Source organism: Hemiscyllium ocellatum, chromosome 10, assembly GCF_020745735.1.
Source record: "Hemiscyllium ocellatum isolate sHemOce1 chromosome 10, sHemOce1.pat.X.cur, whole genome shotgun sequence".
Lineage (NCBI taxonomy): Eukaryota > Metazoa > Chordata > Chondrichthyes > Orectolobiformes > Hemiscylliidae > Hemiscyllium > Hemiscyllium ocellatum.
Genome location: NC_083410.1, coordinates 28,761,521 through 28,783,577, shown reverse-complemented (window position 1 = coordinate 28,783,577; position 22,057 = coordinate 28,761,521). Strand labels below are relative to the sequence as shown.

General features: G+C 38.3%; 1 protein-coding gene across 1 annotated transcript in view; it reads right to left on the bottom strand.

Moving 5' to 3' along the window:
• Positions 1–15,393: 15,393 nt before the first annotated feature.
• The window catches only part of LOC132819388 (lutropin-choriogonadotropic hormone receptor-like), a 43,556-nt gene continuing 36,892 nt past the window's right edge, over positions 15,394–22,057 (bottom strand). The window contains exons 6-7 of the mRNA XM_060830872.1: positions 21,015–21,203; positions 15,394–16,615 (exon numbers count right to left, since the gene is read on the bottom strand). Of these exons, the coding sequence (XP_060686855.1) occupies positions 15,394–16,615; positions 21,015–21,203 (1,411 nt within the window). The remainder of the gene's footprint in view (positions 16,616–21,014; positions 21,204–22,057) is intronic.

Sequence of the window (22,057 nt, the reverse complement as noted above, 5' to 3'; positions counted from 1 at the left end):
GACCCACCAGCACAGAAAATGCCTTCTGGACAGGAAGCCCAGGTTAAACCTTCCCTACATCACTAAACATGTTGGCCCACTGTCGACCTGATTAGCTTTGTTCCTTAGAGATAAAAAAAGGGCAACCACTCTGCTGTAACAAGTTGACCTGTCTCCTAGGTTGAGGGGAGGGGCTGCAATTTCCCCATCTGGAATTGATCTAGGTCGGGATTCGTGATAGAAGGGCCACTGAAAGCCATCTCCTTGCCCTTGCCTACATTGACCTGATCACCCCCCAATCAATATCATCCCTATGGCCCCCTGCAATTCTCCCCCTTAAACAGACACATTCTGACTGTTCAAGTTTATCAATGCCACTGTTCAGTCTGTTGTTCTATGTGGCATTCATCGCCAGTAAGTATTGAAAGGGAGTACAACTCTCTTAAAGACACCAGCCCTACACTTTGAAGACAAAAAGGGGAAATTTGAGCCAATTATGTTTTCCATAGAATCAATTCTGAAAGTTCAGTGTAGTTTAGGAAATATCAGTATAGCCACTTGTCTTACTGTACCAAATAGTAACAGTACTGTCTTCTTCCCAAAGGCATGGGAAAGGGTAGGCACATTACTAACTGAGGGGAAATTTCCTGCATCAGCTAGTTGCTCCCACTGATATACAGTGGGAGATTATCTCTTTTGTAAAGGCACTCTAGGTATAGTTAATTTGGGAGTATTGACATACATAAATCCGATAGAGGCTTGAAGAACAGATTTCTCTTTAGAGATGAGAGTGTGGTGCTGGAAAGGCATAGCAGGTCAGGCAGCATCCGAGGAGCAGGAGAATCAGATTTCTCTTTAGAGGTGACATGCAATTGAGCTGTAAAAACAAAAGTGATGGTGAGTCATATTCCAAACCTGTAGAGTTGCTTTTAAGGACATGCAGTTATACAGAAAACTGCACAAAATAAATTATTTGACCAAGTGTTCACTCTTTTTATTCCCACATAACATATTGGAGTAATCACCCCATAACAGATGTTACATTAATAGGCTGATAATTTCCGAGTTTATCTCTCCTACCCTCCTTAAATAATGAAGTGCATTGGCACTTTTCCAATTCGATGGGACAATTCCAGGATCAAGAGTTTTGGCGGAACACGAGCCTCCTACATAGAGGAAGAAAATTGATCCAAGCATCTCTGGGAACAGTGAGTTCCTTCTTGAATTATATTCAATGTTTTATTTGACAAGTTACAAGGAGTATTTTCAGTACACTAAAATAGGTCACTGTATACATCCTGTTTTAGGTAAGTTACTGTGGATTTGGATGTTCCTGATCCACCAGGACCTGTTCAACTTGATTATTGGGAATGTGCTGAGTTGGGTAAACAATGGTGACTGTTAATAACTGGGCTGCAATCTTTGGTTGGGTGGCCGGCAATCTGAGCAGTTGTGGAGGAATATTTTAGTGTACTGTGAGAACTAAAGAAGTTCATATTACAATAAACTCACCTGAAAATGTTAACACATGACAAATATGTATGTATTCCACAATATATTGGCACAGAATTTCCAACAGCAGGGCATCTCACAAGTGCTCCATTGCTTGGCTTTCTTTCCTCATCTTTCAAATCAAAGATTTCCTGTTCTGTACGTTGTTGGAAGGATGGGCTGGTATTGAGGGAAACGGGCTCCAGATCAACATTGCGTCAGATTTAAGAATTGAGAAAAAAATTAAAGGAACAATCTAGAGGGAAATACAATATGTATTATTGGACTTTTGAATGATGTTGAGTCCAGTGATTCCTGATGAAGGGCTTTTGCCCGAAACGTCGAATTTCCTGCTCCTTGGATGCTGCCTGACCTGCTGCGCTTTAACCAGCAACACATTTTCAGCTCTGATCTCCAGCATCTGCAGACCTCACTTTTTACTCCAGTGATATAGCAAGCCATGTAACTAGAAGTAGAGACAACTTTAAACTAAATAATACTGATAAATTTAACAATATTGTGCTCAGGACTATTATTTAGGTGAGTTTTCTTGGGCCTTATTTCAATCTCCTGCCAACTGAAATACATTGAAAACCTCTGTCTGTCTGTAAATGTGGTTTCCATAGATGTTACATTACTGGATTAGTGGGAGATTCACATTACACCTTTTGCAGCTTGACTTCATATACATTTGAAATTTCCAAAGATGCAGCTAGATAAAACAAGACCAGATACAAATGTTTAACCACATTTATTTTATAGACATCAAGTGAATGTACAGAGCAAGAGTCGTAATCAAATCTCTTTTTGGTTCAATGAACCACAGAACTCCCCTTGAGGACAAGTAAAATAATGCAGTATATACATCACTAATGTTTCCTGCCCAGCCACCAAATTCTGAATGATAACGAGCCTGATATAAACAACTTTCTCTTCACAAAACTTGCCCTTCTGCTCAGATTTAGCTGGTTGACTGTTGCTTCTTTCACTGTCTGTATTCCTAGCCAATGGCAAGGTGATTCACTGACTTCTTCCCCATTCAGTGATTCACTGACTTGTCTGCCAATAAAATTTGTTACCATTCTGCCCTCTTAGATTTCACTTTTAAATTTACTGCCAGCCAATTACATTTGTAAATTATGGAGGGAGTGGGAAGGGTAGTGAAGCAAAAAAAAAGGAAAATAAATTTAGTGCTGATTTTCAACTTAGAGGCTGTTTATTCTGATTTTCATGTGTTGGTCATGGCTAATGATTTATCCAATCCACGGGGAATCTGGTTAGTAGATGCAAAAAAGTGGTATTTAATGATGAAGTGGTGAGGCAAGAGCCAAGGCACTATTTTTCGGAAATGACTTCCTAAGTCTCATTTACTATGGTTGGTAAAGGTTGGGAGGCTGACAATAAAGTTCAAAGGCCTCTTCAGCTCCCAACTGGAAATGCCAGCATTCTTGCTTCACCTTCAAATGCTGTGTATTTGGAGACTTGAAAAAAAATATGGTTTTGTTTGACATAACTTTGTTTCCTTGCTGTATTGCTTCTAAAATTTGCCTGCTTCTGCACTGATTCACTTTGTACATTAGCACATTCCAATTCAAAGTGCTGTTGGTAAGATCAGAATGTTGCTTAGCTGTATCTTATCCTCCCAAAAGATATCAGGCTGTCTATAAGCACAATGATCTGTTACAGCCAGGCTTCGATTCAATTTAAATCAGGGCTAATCGCTGAAATCAATTTGTCCTGCTGCGCCATGTCACCTCCCCTTCCTTTGCCATTTTCCACATATAAAGTAACCTCAAACCCAACATTTGTTACTCAGAGTAATTGGGATCATCCTGAATTAACCACCCTGTAATGAGACCTGATGTTCAGTTTGAAATAATCTGTGAGCCACAACTTTCCACAAGTTGGCTCTTTGACTTCAATGCAGAGAACTTCAGTAGTTGCCTGATTTAAAATAAACCATTCCCTTTAAATGCTTAAATCTAATTTTAAACCACTGCAAAATTGCTTTGAATTAAACACAACATTTAAAAGTAAAGCATTCCCAAAATGTGAACACTGATAATAATCACAAATTCCAAAACATGAATACCCATAATACGAACTTCCTGAAAAGCAGGTACATTTTTGTTTTCATTCTTACATGCTCATTGTAGTCAACAGTAACAACAAAAACATACAAATTTCATAACAGAAGTGCAGCAAATATTTGAATGAGTACCAATAATAACATTTACATTATTTTTGAAATATTGTTCTAGAAATGTCATTTCCTGCATAATCTATTATAGATTCTGCACTTTGACGGATCACTTTGAATCTATTTGCTCCCAAGGCAATTGCATTTATAGCAATTGTAACTTCAATCAATATGACCAGCTGAAAATATTTCATTAATCTGATATTAATACATTTTTCCAGTGTTTTAATTTTCTTTTTCCCTTTTTGCAGATATGTAATTTTCATGCTGTTAAATTCATTTTCTATTATCATAGTGAATGAAGGACTCGAGACTTATAAGATGTCACTCAGCAATGTTTTCTGAATTTCTCCCTTTTCAAATTCACCTATCTTAAACATTTGAATATGTAGAATTACCACATAACATGGAATGAAATTGTAATGCTACAGAATTATTTCTGAGAGAAATTTCATAATTTTACAGTTTTGACACTCTTAAAGTACACTCTTAATGTGTGTTGTGTCTAGAACTCTACACTTAGCAAACCACTAAAATAAAAGAGTTACATTTACACCCATTGTAGAAGTCAGATCTTCTTTGGTGAAAAGAAGGCTTAGAGGTTTCTCTAATAGAGAAATCCAAAGTCATGAGGGGACAGAGTAAATATCATGAAACTATTTCCACTTGTGAAAAGATTGAGAACAAGACAGCAGAAATTTAATTGAGTTAATTAAATGGAGTTAATTGAGGAATTGATAATGACCAGTGTCCTGGGAGTTACTCCCTGCATTTCTTTGAAATAGTGTCATCAGATTTTTTTTATTCATTTGAGAGGGCAGATCTGAAAATTGGCACCTCTTATAGTGCAACACTCCCTCTGTATTCCTCTGAATTGTCACTTTGATTTTTGTGCTGTCATTTCTTATTGCTGTCAAAAGTCATACATTGGAACCTTGAACAAAAGGCTGGCCAGGAAGGCATCTCTAGTCATTGTCACTCACTGACTCGTCATTGTCTTACCAATTGAAATCCAGGTGGTCAAAGAGTAACTGCCTGTCTAAGATCAAGACACAGTAGCAGTTTCTAGGTTGTTGTTTAGTGTTCCTCATAGGCCTCATACAGCTGTAGAGACACCTGTTACAGTTAAGCAAGTCACCCAGAAAACTTGAATTTTACTTGGTCTTCTCATCTACTGGAGATCATGGAATAGTGATAGTAATTAGAGTAATCCAGAGTTCCAGTTTAATGCTGTGATGGAGATGAATTCAAATGAATTCCATTAATTAAATCTGAATTGAAAACTCAGTAATGGTGAGAAACTATTATGAAACTTTCATTGATTATCATAAAATCCCATCTAGTTTAGTAATACTGTTTAGGGAAGAAAATCTAAACCAAACCGACAGCACTGAGATTGACTCTTAACTATAAGACCAAAAGACGTAGGAACAAAAATATGGCATTTAGCCCATCAAGTCCACTCTGCTTTACAATTAGATCATGGCAGATCTGATAATCCTTAACTAACGCTCACCTGCTCTATCCCTGTAACCCTTGATTCCCTTACTGATTAAAAATTTGTCCATCTCAGTCTTGAAATACTTAATAACCCAGCCTCCACAGCCCTCTGCGATAAAGAAATGAAATAGCAAGTCATTCAGTACAAGAGTAACTACGGATAGGCAAATGTCGGTTTTGCCAGTGCATACCATGATACCACTCCATGATATTCTTGGCCTTGACACCAGGGAGACAATACACCATTATAGAATCACATACCACAAAAATGCCTGACAATGAAATCCCCTATCACTATTGCTCTTCTAATCTTTCTTCTTCCCCTTCTGTACATCTATTCACCTATGATGCCACATAGCAGCTTCTGGCTGCATTCAGCTTCTGAACTATCTTCACCAAAATCCAAAATGAAAAAAAAACACAATTAGTCAGCAAGATGGGCCTAGGGGCTTCCACACTGCCTGCCTGGATTACCAGATAGTCAACTATTCCCCCTCTGTCTGTCCACCCTGTGCCAGTGTGTGGCCACAACCTTAAAAATGCCATCCATGTAGTTCTCTGCCTCGTGGATGCAGAATACTGACTCTAACTGCTGCTCAAATTCTGAAACCTGGAGCACCAACTTGCGCAGCCAGTTCCATTTCCTGCTGATGTGTTCTTATAGAACTCATGGTGCATTCATGACTTCCCTCATTCTGCAGGATACACATTCCAGTTGACCAAGCTGTCCTTTTAAAATCCAGAGATGGAAACTTTGTAGCCCTGGAGAATTGTCATTCTTTAGTGACACTGTTTGCTTCAATACTGCTAATTGCCCACATTAATTTTAACGTGCTCCTCTCTGAATTAATAATATGTTTTGAGGAATGCTGGTGTACTGTACTCTTCTTCTACCATAAACCTTAATATGAATTTTTAACAAACCTACCATTTTCTTATTCTCAACATGGCCAGTTTTTAAGGGGCCCACATTGCTCTTAAACACCCTTTTAAACATGATGGTAGAAGTATTTTGTGTTGACTCTAATCCTTTGCAAATTGTTATCACTCTCTTTTTTTGGTCTTTTCCTTTGTCATTCTATTGTTCTTTGTATCTCTCTAATTCACAAGGATATGTGCTAATTTTTGCCTTCTTGCATTATTTAGTGGTGTCTCTGACCTCTTTAATTGTCAGCAGCTTTTTCTTTGGCAAGTAGGCTTTTAGAATCATAGAATCCCTGGAGTGTGGAAAGAGCCCATTCAGCCCATTGAATCTGCACCAACCCTCCGAAAAATATCCAACCTAGATCCAGTCCCCTACTCGCCTCCCTTAACTCTGCATTTCCTTTGGGTAATCCATCTAACCTACACATTCCCAGATACTATGGACAATTTAACAATCCACCTAACCTGCACTCTTCAGACTCTTGCCTCTTAGGAATATAAGTTGATGTTGTATTACATTAACTTATTTTTTTGAACATTGCCCACTGATCTTCTGTAATTGTACCCATTAACAAATTTTCCTAGTTGACTGTGAACAGTTTCTGTCACATCCTGTTGAAATCAGCCATACCTCATCTAGAACCTTAGTAAGGGGTTCAATTTCTTTCCTTTTCAAGCACAACAATGAACTCAATCATATTAAAATTGCTATTCAATAAAAGTTCACATATCATTCGGCTGTTAACTAAATCTGGCTCATTGCTCATTAAATTGATTACGGTCTGCCCATTGTTGGTTTAGGACATGTTGCTGCTGTATAATAATGGATTAATATAAAAGAGTTACTTAACATCCCTGAATCAGGCACGATGGCTGCAGAAAGAACTGCACAAACTTTTGAAACAAGGATTCGGGAACAGAAATCAATGTGAATAGTCACTACTGTATCCTAAACAAGTGGGAAAAAATCTCAACTGTTTAGACTGCAAAGTCAAATTTGTATTTTAATGTTATTGCATTCAAGAATTCGTCAGCTGTATTTGCATCCTAAGGCTCAACACTGAAGAGAGATCTAACTTTAAATGATCTCTACTCGTGATAATTGTAATAAATTACAGGGCATTGTTATTGCAGTCTAAACAGTATGAGACCGCTGTCCAAATGTTTGCTGTTTATTGAGGAGTTTTCTGCATCATTCTAAAGGACCACCACTTTTCATTTGTCATTCTAATACTGAAAGTTTGTGTAGCAGAACATGACCACAAAATATTTGGATTATATAGTTGTAAATCCAGATTTTGAAACTTTAATTTAAAATGGACCAGCATTCAAACACTAACACTGCACTATCAGCAATTTAAATAAATACAACAGATGATGGAACTGATCTGTCAGACTGAGACCACGAGAAATCTGAATACAATAATTTAGCACATTAATTGCTTCCAGGCTTTGAGAACCCAATCTCAGGACTAAATGGGGATCGCAAGCCTGCTCTTCCCAGGAGCCAGACATGGAAAGGTACTTACCTGGAGGTCACTTTAAAGTTGATTATCTGAATTTTCTGCTGATTAATTCTGAGGTCCCATCAGAGGGTGGGAAGGTCTGGAGCCTCAGTAGCCCCACTGATAGAGATGGGTGTGCTGAGGCAGGCACAAGACCATTTAGGAAGGGGCTGTTGTTATGTGAACTTAGTTGGAGGAGAAACATCTTTGGAGGACGAGAACTTTTGGTTCTCATGTCCCCCTTGACTGCCACAAGGAGGCTGCCTGCACCAGCATGAAGCAAGGCCACTGGCAAAATGGCAGTGTCCTCTGCATTGCCCTTAATTAACGTTTTAACATGGTTCCTGCCTTAGTTCAATAAGCAGCTGGTCTAGGTCCCTATCTTGCTCCTGCAAAAGCAGCAGGAATGTATCACGGAACTGTCCTTACAAGATTCCCACTGTTTCCATTGCCCACTTAATTTTGCCACACTCTGGACAAGAAAATTTAGCTTATTAGAATTGGAAGAATGATGATGAGGACTATCATAATGTGCTAAGTTAACTCTTGAATGCTGAAAAATTAATTCTCTATCCCAACAGAATTAGGCATTACAGTAAATTTTGAAAAAAAAACTGCCTAATACACGCTTAATTCAAAAAGCTTGAAGACTGTTTGCAAAGAGAAATATACATTTCAAGCAGCCTATTTACCTGAAAGTATCTTCTAACTTTGTTGGGCAAGAGTTCCAACTTTTGTAATGCATCATGGGAAGTGGGTATCATTGATTGGGCCAGCATTTATTGTCCACGTTTAATTGCCTTGGAAAGAAGACGGTGAACTGCTTTCTTGGACTGCTGCAGTTGTTGGGGTGTAGGGACACCCACTGTCATTGACAATGCACTGTGTTTGCACTGGAGGTATGCAAAAGAGATTCCCCAATGCGTTGTCTGGATTGGAGCATTTTAACTATGAACAGATGTTTTCTTTAGAGAAAGTTGAGAGGGGGGTACCTGAATGAGGTGCACATAAAAGACATCGAGAGGATGGATAGGAAGCAGCTGTTTCCCTTAGTTGAAGAACCAATAATGAGAGGGTATAATTTTAAGGTGAAGGGCATGAGGTTGAGAGAGGATTTGAGGAAACATTCTTTCACCCAGTGGCTGCTGGGAATCTGAAGTACACTTCCAGGAGGGTAATAGAGGCAAGAAAACACATAACCTTTAAAAGGTATGTAGATGGTCATTTGAAATATCATGAAGATCAAGACTCTGAACCAAATTCTGGAAAGTGGGACCAGTGTAGGTCTGTTGGTGCAGACTTGATGGGCTAAAGGGCCTCTTCTGTGCAGACTCTGTGATTCTATGAGAGAGCCAATAGGAAGGGAGTTCCAGGGTTTTGACTTAGTGACAGTAAAGGAATGGCAAAGTGGTTCCAAGTCAGATTTGTTATGTGGCTTGAAGGAGAATTTACAGGTGGTGATGTTTTTACACATCTGCTGCCTTTGTTGTTCTTGATGGGAGAGGTTTGCAGATTTAGAAGGTGATGTTGAACCACCAGTGTTTTATTGGTGAAGGGAATCAGTATTGAAAGTGGTGGATGGTGTGCTAATCAAGCAGTTGTTTTGTCCTGGATAGTGTCATGTCTCTTCAACATTATTGGAATTGATCAGTGAATTTAATTATTTGCGACACATTTCATAACACAGGTGATAATATTTTCTCCTTATTGCTTTGCCATATTTAACTCATTTCAGTTGGAAGTCCCCCAGCGCATGAATCAATAGGCCTAGTATTTGAGGATAAAATCTATAGAAACACTCTACTGTAAAGAAAGTTACATTGCCAATGATACAATTCTCAGATAAAAGATGTTAAACTAAAACCTCATTTGGCTGATTCACTTAGATGATAAGAATTCATGGCAATATTTGACAAGGTAGATCTGGAAAGAATTTTCTTTTTGTGGGTGAGTTCAGAACTAGATGTTAATTGTTAATTCAGTGTACTTAAAAATTACTTTAATTTACTTATTCATAGTTTCTCCTCATTTTCTTTTCCTCATTTTCATGGAGACATAGGTTACATAGAATATGGTTGCATAGAAGCTAGTTTCCCTCTGGTATCTGATCGAAATGGACACATTCCATGTATGAACTAGACTGTGAATGTCGACTGATTATCCAAGCCCAACCCTGACCTCCGTAGGAAGGTGCATGGATCAAAAAGGCAAATTGTAGCGTCTGGATTGCCCTGTCTACTGAAACTAGCTAACTCAGCATTGCTCAAGAATCAGATGTGGAACCTATCACCAAACCTTGTGAAATGCCTTTATGAATTTTACCACTGAAGAAGAGTCATGAAACCATAGCATTGGATGTCCCTGAGAGTTGTCATGACGTGAGACTTGTCAGTCACTCTTGCCACCGCAGACAAAGGAAAACTATGCAAGCACTGTTTGTAGTCTCCCTCATTAGACAGAAGCAAAGGTCACAATGGAGCAAGCATGCAATGATTTCTGAAGTAGCTACAACATCAATGTGAATACAGAAAGATTTTGATTGAAAAATATTGAAGTGGTGCAGAATTATTTTGCAATAGAATCAATACATGAAAACCTTAGTATTTCCCATTCCCTGCCCATTAATTTGCTTGGCAAAGTCAGCACAAGTATCTTGCAAATATGCCGTGTCTTTTATTTTGTAAAGAATCCCAAGGCACATTATAGATTCATGAAGAAAAAGCTCAGACATTGAGCCACATGAAGAGGTATTGGGACAGATGCATGAAGCTTTTTCAAAAGAGGCTGCATTTAAGAACTGACCTAAAGGAGAGGTAAAAAATGAGAGATTTAGCAAGATAATTGCAGAATTTATTCATAAAGCTTCAGTAAGTGGGGCACAAACAATAATAAAAAGGTGAGCATTATGCAACAGCCAAAATTGGACAAACTTTGAGTTAATAGGGCATTATAGGGCCAGTGGAGGTTATGGAGATGGGGAGGGTCAAGACCAGAGAAATATGAAAACAAAGATTATTATTTTAAAATTGAAATTTTTACCTGAATGGGAGCCAGTGCAGACAGTGAACATGGATTTAGTGGACAAATGGGATTTTGTGTTTCTTAGAATACAACAGTGTTTTCCACAAACTCAAGTTTAAGGATGGAAAGAGGGAGGTTGGTCTGAACAGCATTCAAATAGACATATCTTAAGATAATAGAGACATGAATAATGATGAATGAAAAATCACCAACAGATGAGCTCAGGTAGAGATGGGTACAGGCAATGATGCCTCAGTTAATTGCTTGAGAAAGGGATGGAGTTCATGACATATGAATGGAAGTCTTTACAGGGAGAGACAATCTTTCTTAAGGAGTTGAGAAGGTTGAGTTTTAACCTTTGTAATTTGGCAGAGCCACTTACTTTAAACAGGCTCCTGCTCATTAAATTTTAGTTTTGAGGAGGCGGTGGCAGGTTGGAAACCAAACTTGTCACCTCCACATGTCTGAGGTAACTATCAAACAGGGGAGGTGGTGAGGCTGACAGGCTAGAACACATGCCTCCTTTTACTGGGACAATAATCCAATTGCAATGACCAATATCAGCCCTTCAAACCCTGACTATCTCCCAACCTATGTCCTTTTCATTCCCTCTAAACCATCTCTCCACAGTCACAAGGAAATCAAAATGGTTAAAAAGGCAAAATAGACAGCACCTTACTTGAATGTGCACATTATTCAGAATAAGATAAATGAATTAACAATACAAATAAATGTTCATGGGCATCATCTGAAAACTATTACGGAGACAACAAGTTAAAGCTGGGAACTAAATATTCACAAACATATGACTTTTCGAAAGGATGGGAAGGAAGGAAAGGGTAGTGGGGTAAAATTGTTAGTTTAAGTTGGTTTAATTATGATAGCCAGAAATGATCTCAGATCAGGAGATGTAAAATCCATATCGGTGGAGATAAGAAATTTTTTAAAAAGTAGACACTGGTAGGAGGAGTCTATAACCCCCTAACAGTAGTGATACAGTAGAACAGAAAATAAATCAGAAAATACTGTTAAAAAAGCAGTATATTAATCATGGAAGATGTTAATTTTCATAAAGATTGGGATGTAATAAAGTTGCAAGTAGTATCAAGACAGACAATAAGGGTTCTTTAAATATCTAAAAGGAAGAGAGAGGTCAGAGTTGACATTGGCCCATTACAAAATGAGGTAAGCTAAATAATAATGGGGAGCCAGAAAATGACAGAGGAGTTGAATATATACTTTGCATCAGTCTTCACAAAATTACTAAGTAATCAAGGGGCAAAAGGAGGAGAGGAAGTACATACAATAATTATCAAAATGTGAGGTTATGCACTTTGGCAGGACTAGAGGAGCTGAATATTTTTTAAATGGAGAAAGGATGCACAAAGCTATAGAACAGAGGGATTGGGAGTCCTCATTCATGAATCACAAAAAGCTAACATTCAAGTTCAGTAGGTCATAGCGAAGGCAAATGGAATGTCAAAGGGAATGGGGTATAAAGGCAGGGAGATCTTGCTAAAACTATACATAGCACTATCAGCTGCAATGCTGTGAACAGGTTTGGACACTCAGTTACAGAAAAGTATAATGGCATTGGAGGCAGTCCAGAGAAGGTTCACATGACTGATACCAGATTTGGACGGGCTGTCTTATCATGCGAGGTTGTGTAGATTGAACATGTATACATACTACATGCTACCTTACTGGAACACACAAGGTTTTTAGGAGACTTGACAAGCTCCAGTAGGCTGAAAGGCCTGCTTCTGCTCCTACGTCCTATGGTCTCTTGGTCTGTAGATCTCACACTTACTTATAGTTCCCATGTCCTCTCCAGGAGCTGCATATATCACCTGGTATCCACTATGGCACACACCAGAAGCCACATTAAAAAACTGGAAAGGCTTTGAAATAAACACGATAAATTAAACATCTAACAATTCAATAGAGCTGTCACCGAAAGAAAACTCTAGGTCCAATGAAACAATTAAATACCATCCAGTGATTATTCAGTTGTAAAAGAAAGCAAATATCTACTCAGTAACCACATCAAAGATATATAAGACTTTATTAAGCTGTCACACAACCCCATGCTGAGATAGTTTTTGAAATTTAATAAAAACATTCCTAATGCGTTCAATTATCAAAATAAACTTTCTGCTCCAAGCAATGAATCTTGACAGGATAAAAGGAGAAGATTTTCCTCGTATGGGACATTATAGAACTAGAGACAACTGCGTTAAAAATTAGGAGTTGCCCATTTAAAACAAAGTTTAGGGAAATTGTTTCTTCAGAGGGCAATGAAAAGGATATTAGAAGCAGGATCTTTGAATATTTTTAAGGCAGTGGTAGATATATTCTTATTAAACAAGGGGCTGTAAAGATATCGGGGAGGTGATTATGCAGATTTGAAATTATAATCAGATCTTAGTGAATGCCGGATCAGGTTTGTGATATAAACGTTTAAACATATTTAAATATAAATATGTTTTATATTTATATTTAACTCAATGTAGACATTCAGATTGCTGCAAATCATGACACTGGAGTTCCAAGCACAGTTTTGAATGAAAATACATTGTTTTCCTACCTAATGCACCTTAACACCTGCAAAATATGAATCAATGGTCAATTTAATTTTGTAAGACAGAGCCCTACGGATAATCACTGCAGTAAGAACGCATCTAACTTATAACTGAGTATCTAACTAATGAAACTCGAAATATAGTTTTTTTTGTGCACTTCAATGCCAATGCCCTGTCAGTCAAAGAATTCCTGGAAGAGGCAGCCATTTGTTTCTGGTTCTCCACAATGGACTTAGATTCCTCTATGGCTCAACACTCCTTTGATGTGGCATGATGCAATACTTTTCATAGGGACCCCACTCCATAAAAATTGCATTGGGGTTTGAGTTGCCCAGCCTCAGATTGGAGCTGGCAAGGGTGTGAGTGCTGTATGTGGGCTGGCAGCCTACACCTTTATCCTGTTTCCGGGAAAAGTGCCACAAATTCACCAAAGGTCCTCAGATAGCACCTTCCAAAGTCACAACCACTTCCATCTAGAAGGACAAGGGCAGCAGGTATATGGAACACCACCACTTCCAGGTTCCCCTCCAAGCCACTCACCATGCTGACTTGGAAATATAATACTGTTCCTTCACTGTTGCTGGGTTAAAATCCTGGAATCCCCTCCCTAATGGCATTGTGGGTCAACCCTTAGCGGTTCATGGAGGCTGCTCACCACCACCTTCTCAAGGGCAACTCGGGACAGGCCTCAAATGCTGACCAGCCAGCGACACCCACATCCCACAAAAATGAATTTTTAAAAAGTGGGAATGAGGTGAGAACCCGGGAATCAGGTCCTGCTCACCATTTTCAGAGCACTCTCAAGTCAGCCTGACTTAGGGATATCCTGGGCCACTGCCTCCAGTAATCTAAGTATATAGCTGGAGAAAATTTCTATTCTTCCAGTATCGATTGTTGGACAGTTTGACAGTTTAAAGGCACCATCAGGTGCTCTGGTTTCCTCCCGCAGTCCAAAGATGTGCAGGTTAGGTGATTTGGCTATGCTAAATTGCCGATAGTGTTCAGGATGTGTAGGTTAGGTGCATTAGTCAGGGGAAATGTAAAATAATAGGGTTGGGGAATGAGTCTGGGGGGTCATTGTGGACTTGTTGGGCCAAATGGCCTGTTTCCACATTGTAGGGAATTTATAAATTCTATGAAGAGTTAAATATTGTCACTGTCCATATGGAAACTATCATTTTATGAGAGACAGATTGTAGATGAGAAACAAGAGGGGGACCAAGAATAGATCAGTTACAGTATGGGAGCAAGTAGAGAAAATATTGCAGAGGATTCTTTTACTGTGGCTAGTCAGAAGAAAAGTTGTGAACAACTCAAGGGTAATGGAGAGGAATTCTGTGGTCACAGAGAGGACAAGAAGACAAGGAGGAGGGTTGGTTTAGCTTTGTCACAGTTACGCAGGATATCATTTGGGATGCTTCTCCTTACAGAGTTACTCACATCACCAAAACTCCCTCATTCTCAAAACTTCCCTCACACCCTAAACTCTTCACTAATCTACTTTGGGCACTGTAGATGGATTCTAAGCTGGAAGGCAACTAGGGATGCTGGCCAGCCAGCCAAACCCACATCCGCCAGCAAATAAAAAAAATGATAATGAGGCCCAAATGTTGAAATGGCCCAAACCTTGTGTTGGCTCTCCTGGAAGGGCTGGTTATTTGCTAGGTTGTTTTCCTACTCTGGGGTCAAAATTCTAACTCAGAATATGAATGCACTGTTACAGAAAGAATGAAAAATATTTCCTAGGTTTTCTTCTTTGTTTTCAATAAGATTGTGCATACATTTTCATCAAGTAAAAATGTTGTATGTAGTTGCCTGCAATGGTCAATTTGTTAACGGTGCTTCTTCATGAGGTAGAGAAGCCAATGAGACTGGAATGTGTTCCAGATTTGATTGCTGATATTAACTGATCTCAATCTGAGCAGCAATTGGCTACTACATAGAGCCTCAGCATTCCTGGGTAAGAAAAGGGATAATCAACCAGAGTTCTTGCCTTAGGTTGTATATGCAGCGTTTGCACTCAATCAGGTTCAGTTCTGGTGCCCTTATAAAGAGCCTGTTACTGAGGCTCATACTTGAGAAAGGGGCACGTGGGCAAGGTACTGGATAACTGCTATTACCTGTGAATCCAGCCCCACATGAGCCAAGACCTTCAGTAGAGAAGGGGAAAAAATGTACAGCATGGATGTTGTCAGCATTCATTACAACAAAATTCAGCACTTTCATTGACTGGTAAATCATGCGTACTGAATGTTGTTAGCTTAACAGCTGCACCTGAATTTTCCTTGGTGGCGCTCTTGGAGCTTGAGTGGTCAGTTTTATAGATTTGCGCCTGCATTTCACAGTAACCAAACCTGCTCAACAGGATGAAGAAATCCCTTCTGAATGCTTTTGTGAAGATTGCATAGAGAAATGGATTTGCACAAGAGTTGAGTGGATAAAACAATACCAGCAAAATTTTAGCATTAGTCACTGTAATGAAGGGTGACTTAAAAGCTGCTGAAATCGCAAAAAATGATATTGGAGCCATACACATGAAGTCTGTAAAGATTAGTATCGCCATCCGTTTAGCAATCTTTGTATCACTATTTTTAGAAACAAAGTCAGGGTTTTTCACAGCTAAATATATTTTGATATAGCAGATGCAAATTATAACAAAGGCAATAACATTCAGTACCAATAGGAATACAACATAAGCCTGGGAAGCAGGAGTTTCTATATCCATGGGCAAACAGATGCTAACTTTCATGTAATTGCTGATTCCTACAAGTGGTAGTGTCGCCACACTAAGAGAGAATAACCAGCCTCCGAACATAATCACAACAGCGTGCCTTAAACGGAGCTTCCTGTCCATTTGCATGGCATGTGTAATTGTGTGCCATCTTTCGAAGGTGATTACCATCAGTGTATACACAGAGAGCTCACTTGCAAAAACAGTAAAGAAGCCGGCACTGGCACACCCAGCTCCAGTCTGCCAGTCTATAGCGTAGTTGTAATATTGACTTCTGGTGCTCAAATCAACAGATGCAATAAGTAGCAAATAAAGACCCATACAGAGATCAGCAAAAGCAAGATTGCACATGAGGAAACGTGGGACTGTAAGCTTATTCTGACTAATCACCAAAACGATAAAAACAATAACGTTACCCAGAATAGCAAGGATGTTAATAAACCATATAAGAACTCTGAGAATGTTGTATCCCATTATATCTTCACATGGATTGAAGGCATCTGGTTCTGGAGTACAGGTGAGGTCTACCTTTGCATGGCAAAAGCCATAGTCAAAAGATACTGCATTTTCATATATTTCTTCTAAGTCTTCATATTCATCATCAGGGTTATTTTCTGGAAAGTGTGAATAATTCTGTGAGGATGGATATTTCTTCATTTCTGCAGAAATATTCTGTAAACTCCTCTGTCCAGTTTGTGATGGTGGTAGACTAAGATGAGAATAGTCATTCCTGAAACTATAAGCAGATAAAGAGATGACTGTTTTTCAGTACATTGGTACAAAAGGTAAATCCACAGTCTAACAGGTTTTGTAGTCTCATATAGTCATGTTATTGTAGCATTTCAAAACACCAATTGATTTCAGTTTCCTTTATCTACCACATTGTAAAGACAAGGTCATATTATTTGTTAAAAGTTAACCTAAGGGATTGATAAATGATAATGCTATAGAGTCAAATGATATTTACCAAAGGTGAAAATGACCACAAAACCTGGACACTACATTCAGCATCTGACATGTCTTTCAGCTGTTGTGCCCATCATTTCCATTTAAAATGTTTGTATTAAAGATTGGCCACAACTAACAGCCACTACTGTGGAAGGGGATTTCCCTTAATGGTCAGTCTGCAGATGAAGTGGTAACCAAGTATCCTCTGTAAATGGCCCCAAAGTCATAACACACCAGGAAAGCACTAATTTCCTGGACACTTCAGCATTCAAACTGACACAAGACAACAGGCATAAGTTAGCTATTAATGCATTAAAAAAACAACTGACACACACTTCTATATACAAAAAGCCATCATGCTAAGCACAAGTTCCAATGCACTGATAATGTCATAGCTAAATGGTTCAATATTTGTCAGCTGCACAGTCTCTGCACCTCAAGTAATCTGAGATGCTTTGAGGTGTAATAATACAAAAATGCAATCCTTAATGAAATAAAACTGTTTAGTATTATAATACCCAATTGACACAGTGCCGACTGCATCAGCAACTACTATATTTTCTCTGTATACTAACTTCTGAATTTCTGCAGTCTCAAAAGTTTTTTTCATTTACAAGGAATTAATTATCTCTCTTTTCCTGGTTCCCAGTTCATGGAATATTCTGTTATTGAGGGATTTAAAACGACTCCCTTCTGCAGCCCCTCACTCCACTTTGCAGTCCCTCTCCTCCTTTTTACAGTTCCTCATTCCATTTTGCATACTTCTCACATCACTTTGCAGCTCCCCCTTTCACTTTATACCCCTCTTCCTTTCTTTGCAGTCCCTCCCTGGGCCCCCTTCACAGTCCTTCTCTCACTTTTTCAAACAATATGCATTAGCCACAGAAAAGCATTCTCTATTCACCCAACATGACACTGCCTTTTTCTTAAAAATTACACTTTTAAATCTCTTCTGAGCATTTAGAACTAATGCTGAACTACTGTGTACTCAAGTAAAACTCAACTGTCTATTCAAATTAATTTTATTTTAGAGGATCACATAGTATTAAGTGATTAGGAAGGTCAAATGGCCCATTATAATTCATGCCATCCCAGAAAATTTCTACACTCACCAATTCTTCTAAATATTGGGAAGACAGAAACTTTTCTGATCCCAAATGAGCTTTCAGCAACATAGCCATGTTATCAAGACTACCTATTCCTAGCTCAGTAACATTATTCTATTCCACCCCACCTCAACTCACCTATCACGGGAACCCTTAACCATGCCTTTCTTACCTACATTCTTTAACATTCCAATACTCTTCTGCTAGGCCTCCCAAACTCCATGTTCCATAAACTTGAACTGATTCTGAACTCCACTGCCTGTATGCTATCTTGTACTAAAGCTGTTCATCCATTAACTATGTTCTCACTGACCCGCATTGGCTCCCAGTCCAGCACTGTCTCAGTTTTAAAAGCCTCAAGTTTGTTTTCAACACTTCCTTGTCATTGCCTCTATTTCACTCACTTCATTTTGTTTTTCTATTTCAAAAATATATTTTATTCAAAAAAGTCTGTGTATATATACATTGTCACAAAAGCAGTTTGGTTCTGTCAGTTGCATATCAAGTAAATAAACAAAACATTGGACTTTGACTCTATCCAAAAAACTAAAGACCTCTCTTCCACATACAATACTAATATTTACATATATTTGAGTCACTAGGAGGGTCCAATAACTGAACAGACTCCCATTTTTCTTCAGCATGAAGACCTCACACAGTGGTCTTTCCCCACAGTGCCTTGGCAGCGGCTGCCCCAAGTTTTAGTGCATCCATCAGTAGGTAATCCTGGACTTTGGAATGTGTCAGTCAGGGTCAACTCTTTGCTCTGGAAGGCCAGCAAGTTTTGGGCAGACCAATGAGCCCATTCACACCTATAGTGCACTGAGAAGACCATATCTTCTACGTCTAGCCTCCTGTATATCTTTGTTTTAAGCATTTACAATTGGGTTGCGTGGAATACCTTATTTAGGTCTATTCTCCAGCAGAGTTTGTTTTGTTGTTAGTAGTAGCCTATACAATTTGCATACTTGATCAGTAGTGGGTCACTTGATTTTCTAGAAGTATTCTTGGTATTATTATCTGTGGTATTTTGGCTATAGCCTAATGGATGCTTATAAAGCATAGAGGTGAAGGGAAGACCTAACTAAATATTCAACTAAATAAAAATTGCATATTTTGCAGCTGCCATATTTTTGAAATACTGTACACTGCAACACTAAGCTGATCCCAGATCTTACTGGTAGAATGGGAAGCATGTGTGATGAAGTTGACAGAGGTTGAAATGCGTTTTAAGATGTTTCGGATCCTACAAAGAAAAATGTTTGGACAGCAAAAGTCGTTCAATTAGTTATTTTATGTTTTGATGTTTAGAACCATACTTACTATATCTTATTCTGTTCATGGCTGGTGATAAAATCCTGATCTGCAGCTACATTTTCTGTTGCAAGTTCACATGACTTCGAAAAGTTGTATAAAAATATGGGCATGGAATTCTGTCTGAAGGGAAAGGAACAATCAACTGTATCCAAAACTGTTTTCTTTCCTCCCTGCCCTCTGCCTCACTGGAAGGCATCAAGTCTTTGGCAAAGGCCACATACCCTCATCCATCCTACATACACATATACCAATCTTTAACATATTTTGCAAGAAACCAGCAAATAACTTATCCTATACTTGACCAAAATTCACTCATGGCTCATTTCCTTGATCCTGTTTTGGGCAGTGAATTTTAGTGTTCTACTGTTTCTCTGACTGAGATCAGGGCACAGACAATAAAGGTGAATCTTGGTAAAATCTTGGTGTCAGTTATTTATCACTTAAAATCACAAGTGCTCTGTGAGCTGGTTAAGTGCTATTTGTTTGACTTTAGTTTAAGAAGGATGAAATTTATTATGTTGCAGATTAAAACTGCAGAACTGGAAAATGCTTATTGTCTACTGAATGATTTAACACTCTCAATGTTCTAAAGGAGGGAGCCAACAGATAAAATTTGTTAAAAACGTTTTGAAATTCATCTCTCCTTGGTGATCAAGGAATGCTAATTGAACTGTAAGCCACATTCACAGCAGGACATCTTGATTATCTTTCACTTTACTGTCTTGAAGGTTTTAAATAGCATTTAATTGCTTCCTTGAGCGCTGTACAACAACTTCTACTGTAAGTTGGTAATTATAGTTAGTCATTTGCACAAGGAAAAATTTGTGTTTTAACTAAATTTAAAAGTTTTGGATATTTAAATAAAGATAAAAAGTTGGAAGCAGCTAACACAGAAGTCAAAAAGTAAACTGATGAAACTGATAAGTGTTCTTTGAGGAGTTGACTGATATAGTGAATGAAGGAAACACACTTTATTTAGTGTATATGAACTTCCTGAAAGCCAATGACAATTTAAAACATGGTAAGTTATTGGAGAACATTAAGGTGATAATTTTAACCTAACATGTCTGTCAGACACCCATTATAAAGGTGATGTTTTTTAGGGTATGTGATAGCTGGCTGACAGGATCACTTTATTTCCCAACAGCTTGGCTAGGTTAATAGTATCCCTAACACAGATATCTCTGTTGTGAATAGCATTTCACCATGGGGGTCAGTTAGTGCAGTTGGCTGGATAGTTGTTTGTGATGCAGAGAGAAACCAACAGTGCAGATTCAATTCATGTACTAGCTGAGCTCACCATGAAGGTCCCATTTTCTTCAGCTCATCCCTCGGCTGAAGTATGGTAATCCTCAAGTTAAACACTACTAGTTGTTTCTCTCTAATATGGGAATGGGACTTTGGCAACTTTACCTTGCATTATGGGCCACTTCCTTTACTAAAAGAAATATTTGAAGGGCAGGAGAAAAGACTATAATACAGCAATGTTTGTCTCTTGACAAATGAATATTTTTATACCAATATGGCATGGATTTAAAATTGGATTACTGATTTCATTATTGTCCACTGTTGATTTGACAGTTTGCATTTCTCTGCATCTGCTTTACTCTGTACTCTGAAGAACAGCTCATTTCTAATAATCATAACAGCTTTTGTAATTCACTAATATGGAGCATAGGTTAGGAAAGAGACAGCATCACAAGAACTTACCCATTTGATTTTTTCCAATTTTTGAATGCACAGCAGTGACTGGGATATGTCAAATTTGCTTTCATCAAATTAGCAAACTTTTCCAGTGATGGGAACCTTTTCAATGAGTATGTGAAACGTGCAGTAAGCTTATGAATAAATTCCAATCCATAAGATGGAAAGCGCTCAAGTGCTGTTGAGGAAACATCTCTGTAATAGAACAAAGTTTTGGACATTTTCTCTTTATTGATCAAATCCTAAAAAATCTATGTCAGATCTGCACAGGGGAAAAAAAAAACATGTTGCCCCAGTCTCAAGCTCTCTATGCAAACTCCCTTTCCTTTACCTATGTTATTAATTATTGTTATTGCTGTGAATTTACCACATCTCTCCTGGTTTGAAATACACACTTCTTCCCTATACCTACAGTATGTTGAAATCAATACGTAATGAACTTTAAACTTTAAATGCACTTTAAACTGTTCTTTCCCCAAGTGCTCAAGATTCCTAAGGTCCTCCTAATGCCTCCTGTCTTTCTTTATCCTATAACCCAGAAGTGTTAAATACTGTAGCTTAGTTTGACTGAAACAGCAGATTTTTCATCATTCTTATTTTTCTCAACATTGTTGGTGACTTGCATTCTTGATTATGGCTACAGGCCAAGTGCTGGAAAATAGGGTTAGAATAGATGCATGTTTGGTGACAGGCTTTGAGTCGATTGGTCAAAAAGCCCTTTTCTGAATCTATGATCATAGTTATTTATCCAGGTTTCCCAATAAAAAGAGAAATTCAATTGATATGTTACAATTGATAGACAGGTATTAGCAGTTAAGTCAATGAATGTAACATATAGCAACAGTGTCAATCAGCCTTAAGTACTCAAAGACACTGAAATACCTTTATTGCCTCAAAAAGTCAAAATTGAGAGCAATTAACTTTTATCTGACATCATATCAGTCCAATGATCAAATAAATAAGTGATAATCAAAAGCAATCTTGCACTTCAATCACATAAATAGCCATCTGATCTCCTTTCCCACATTTGCTGAAGAGAGAAAATGGAC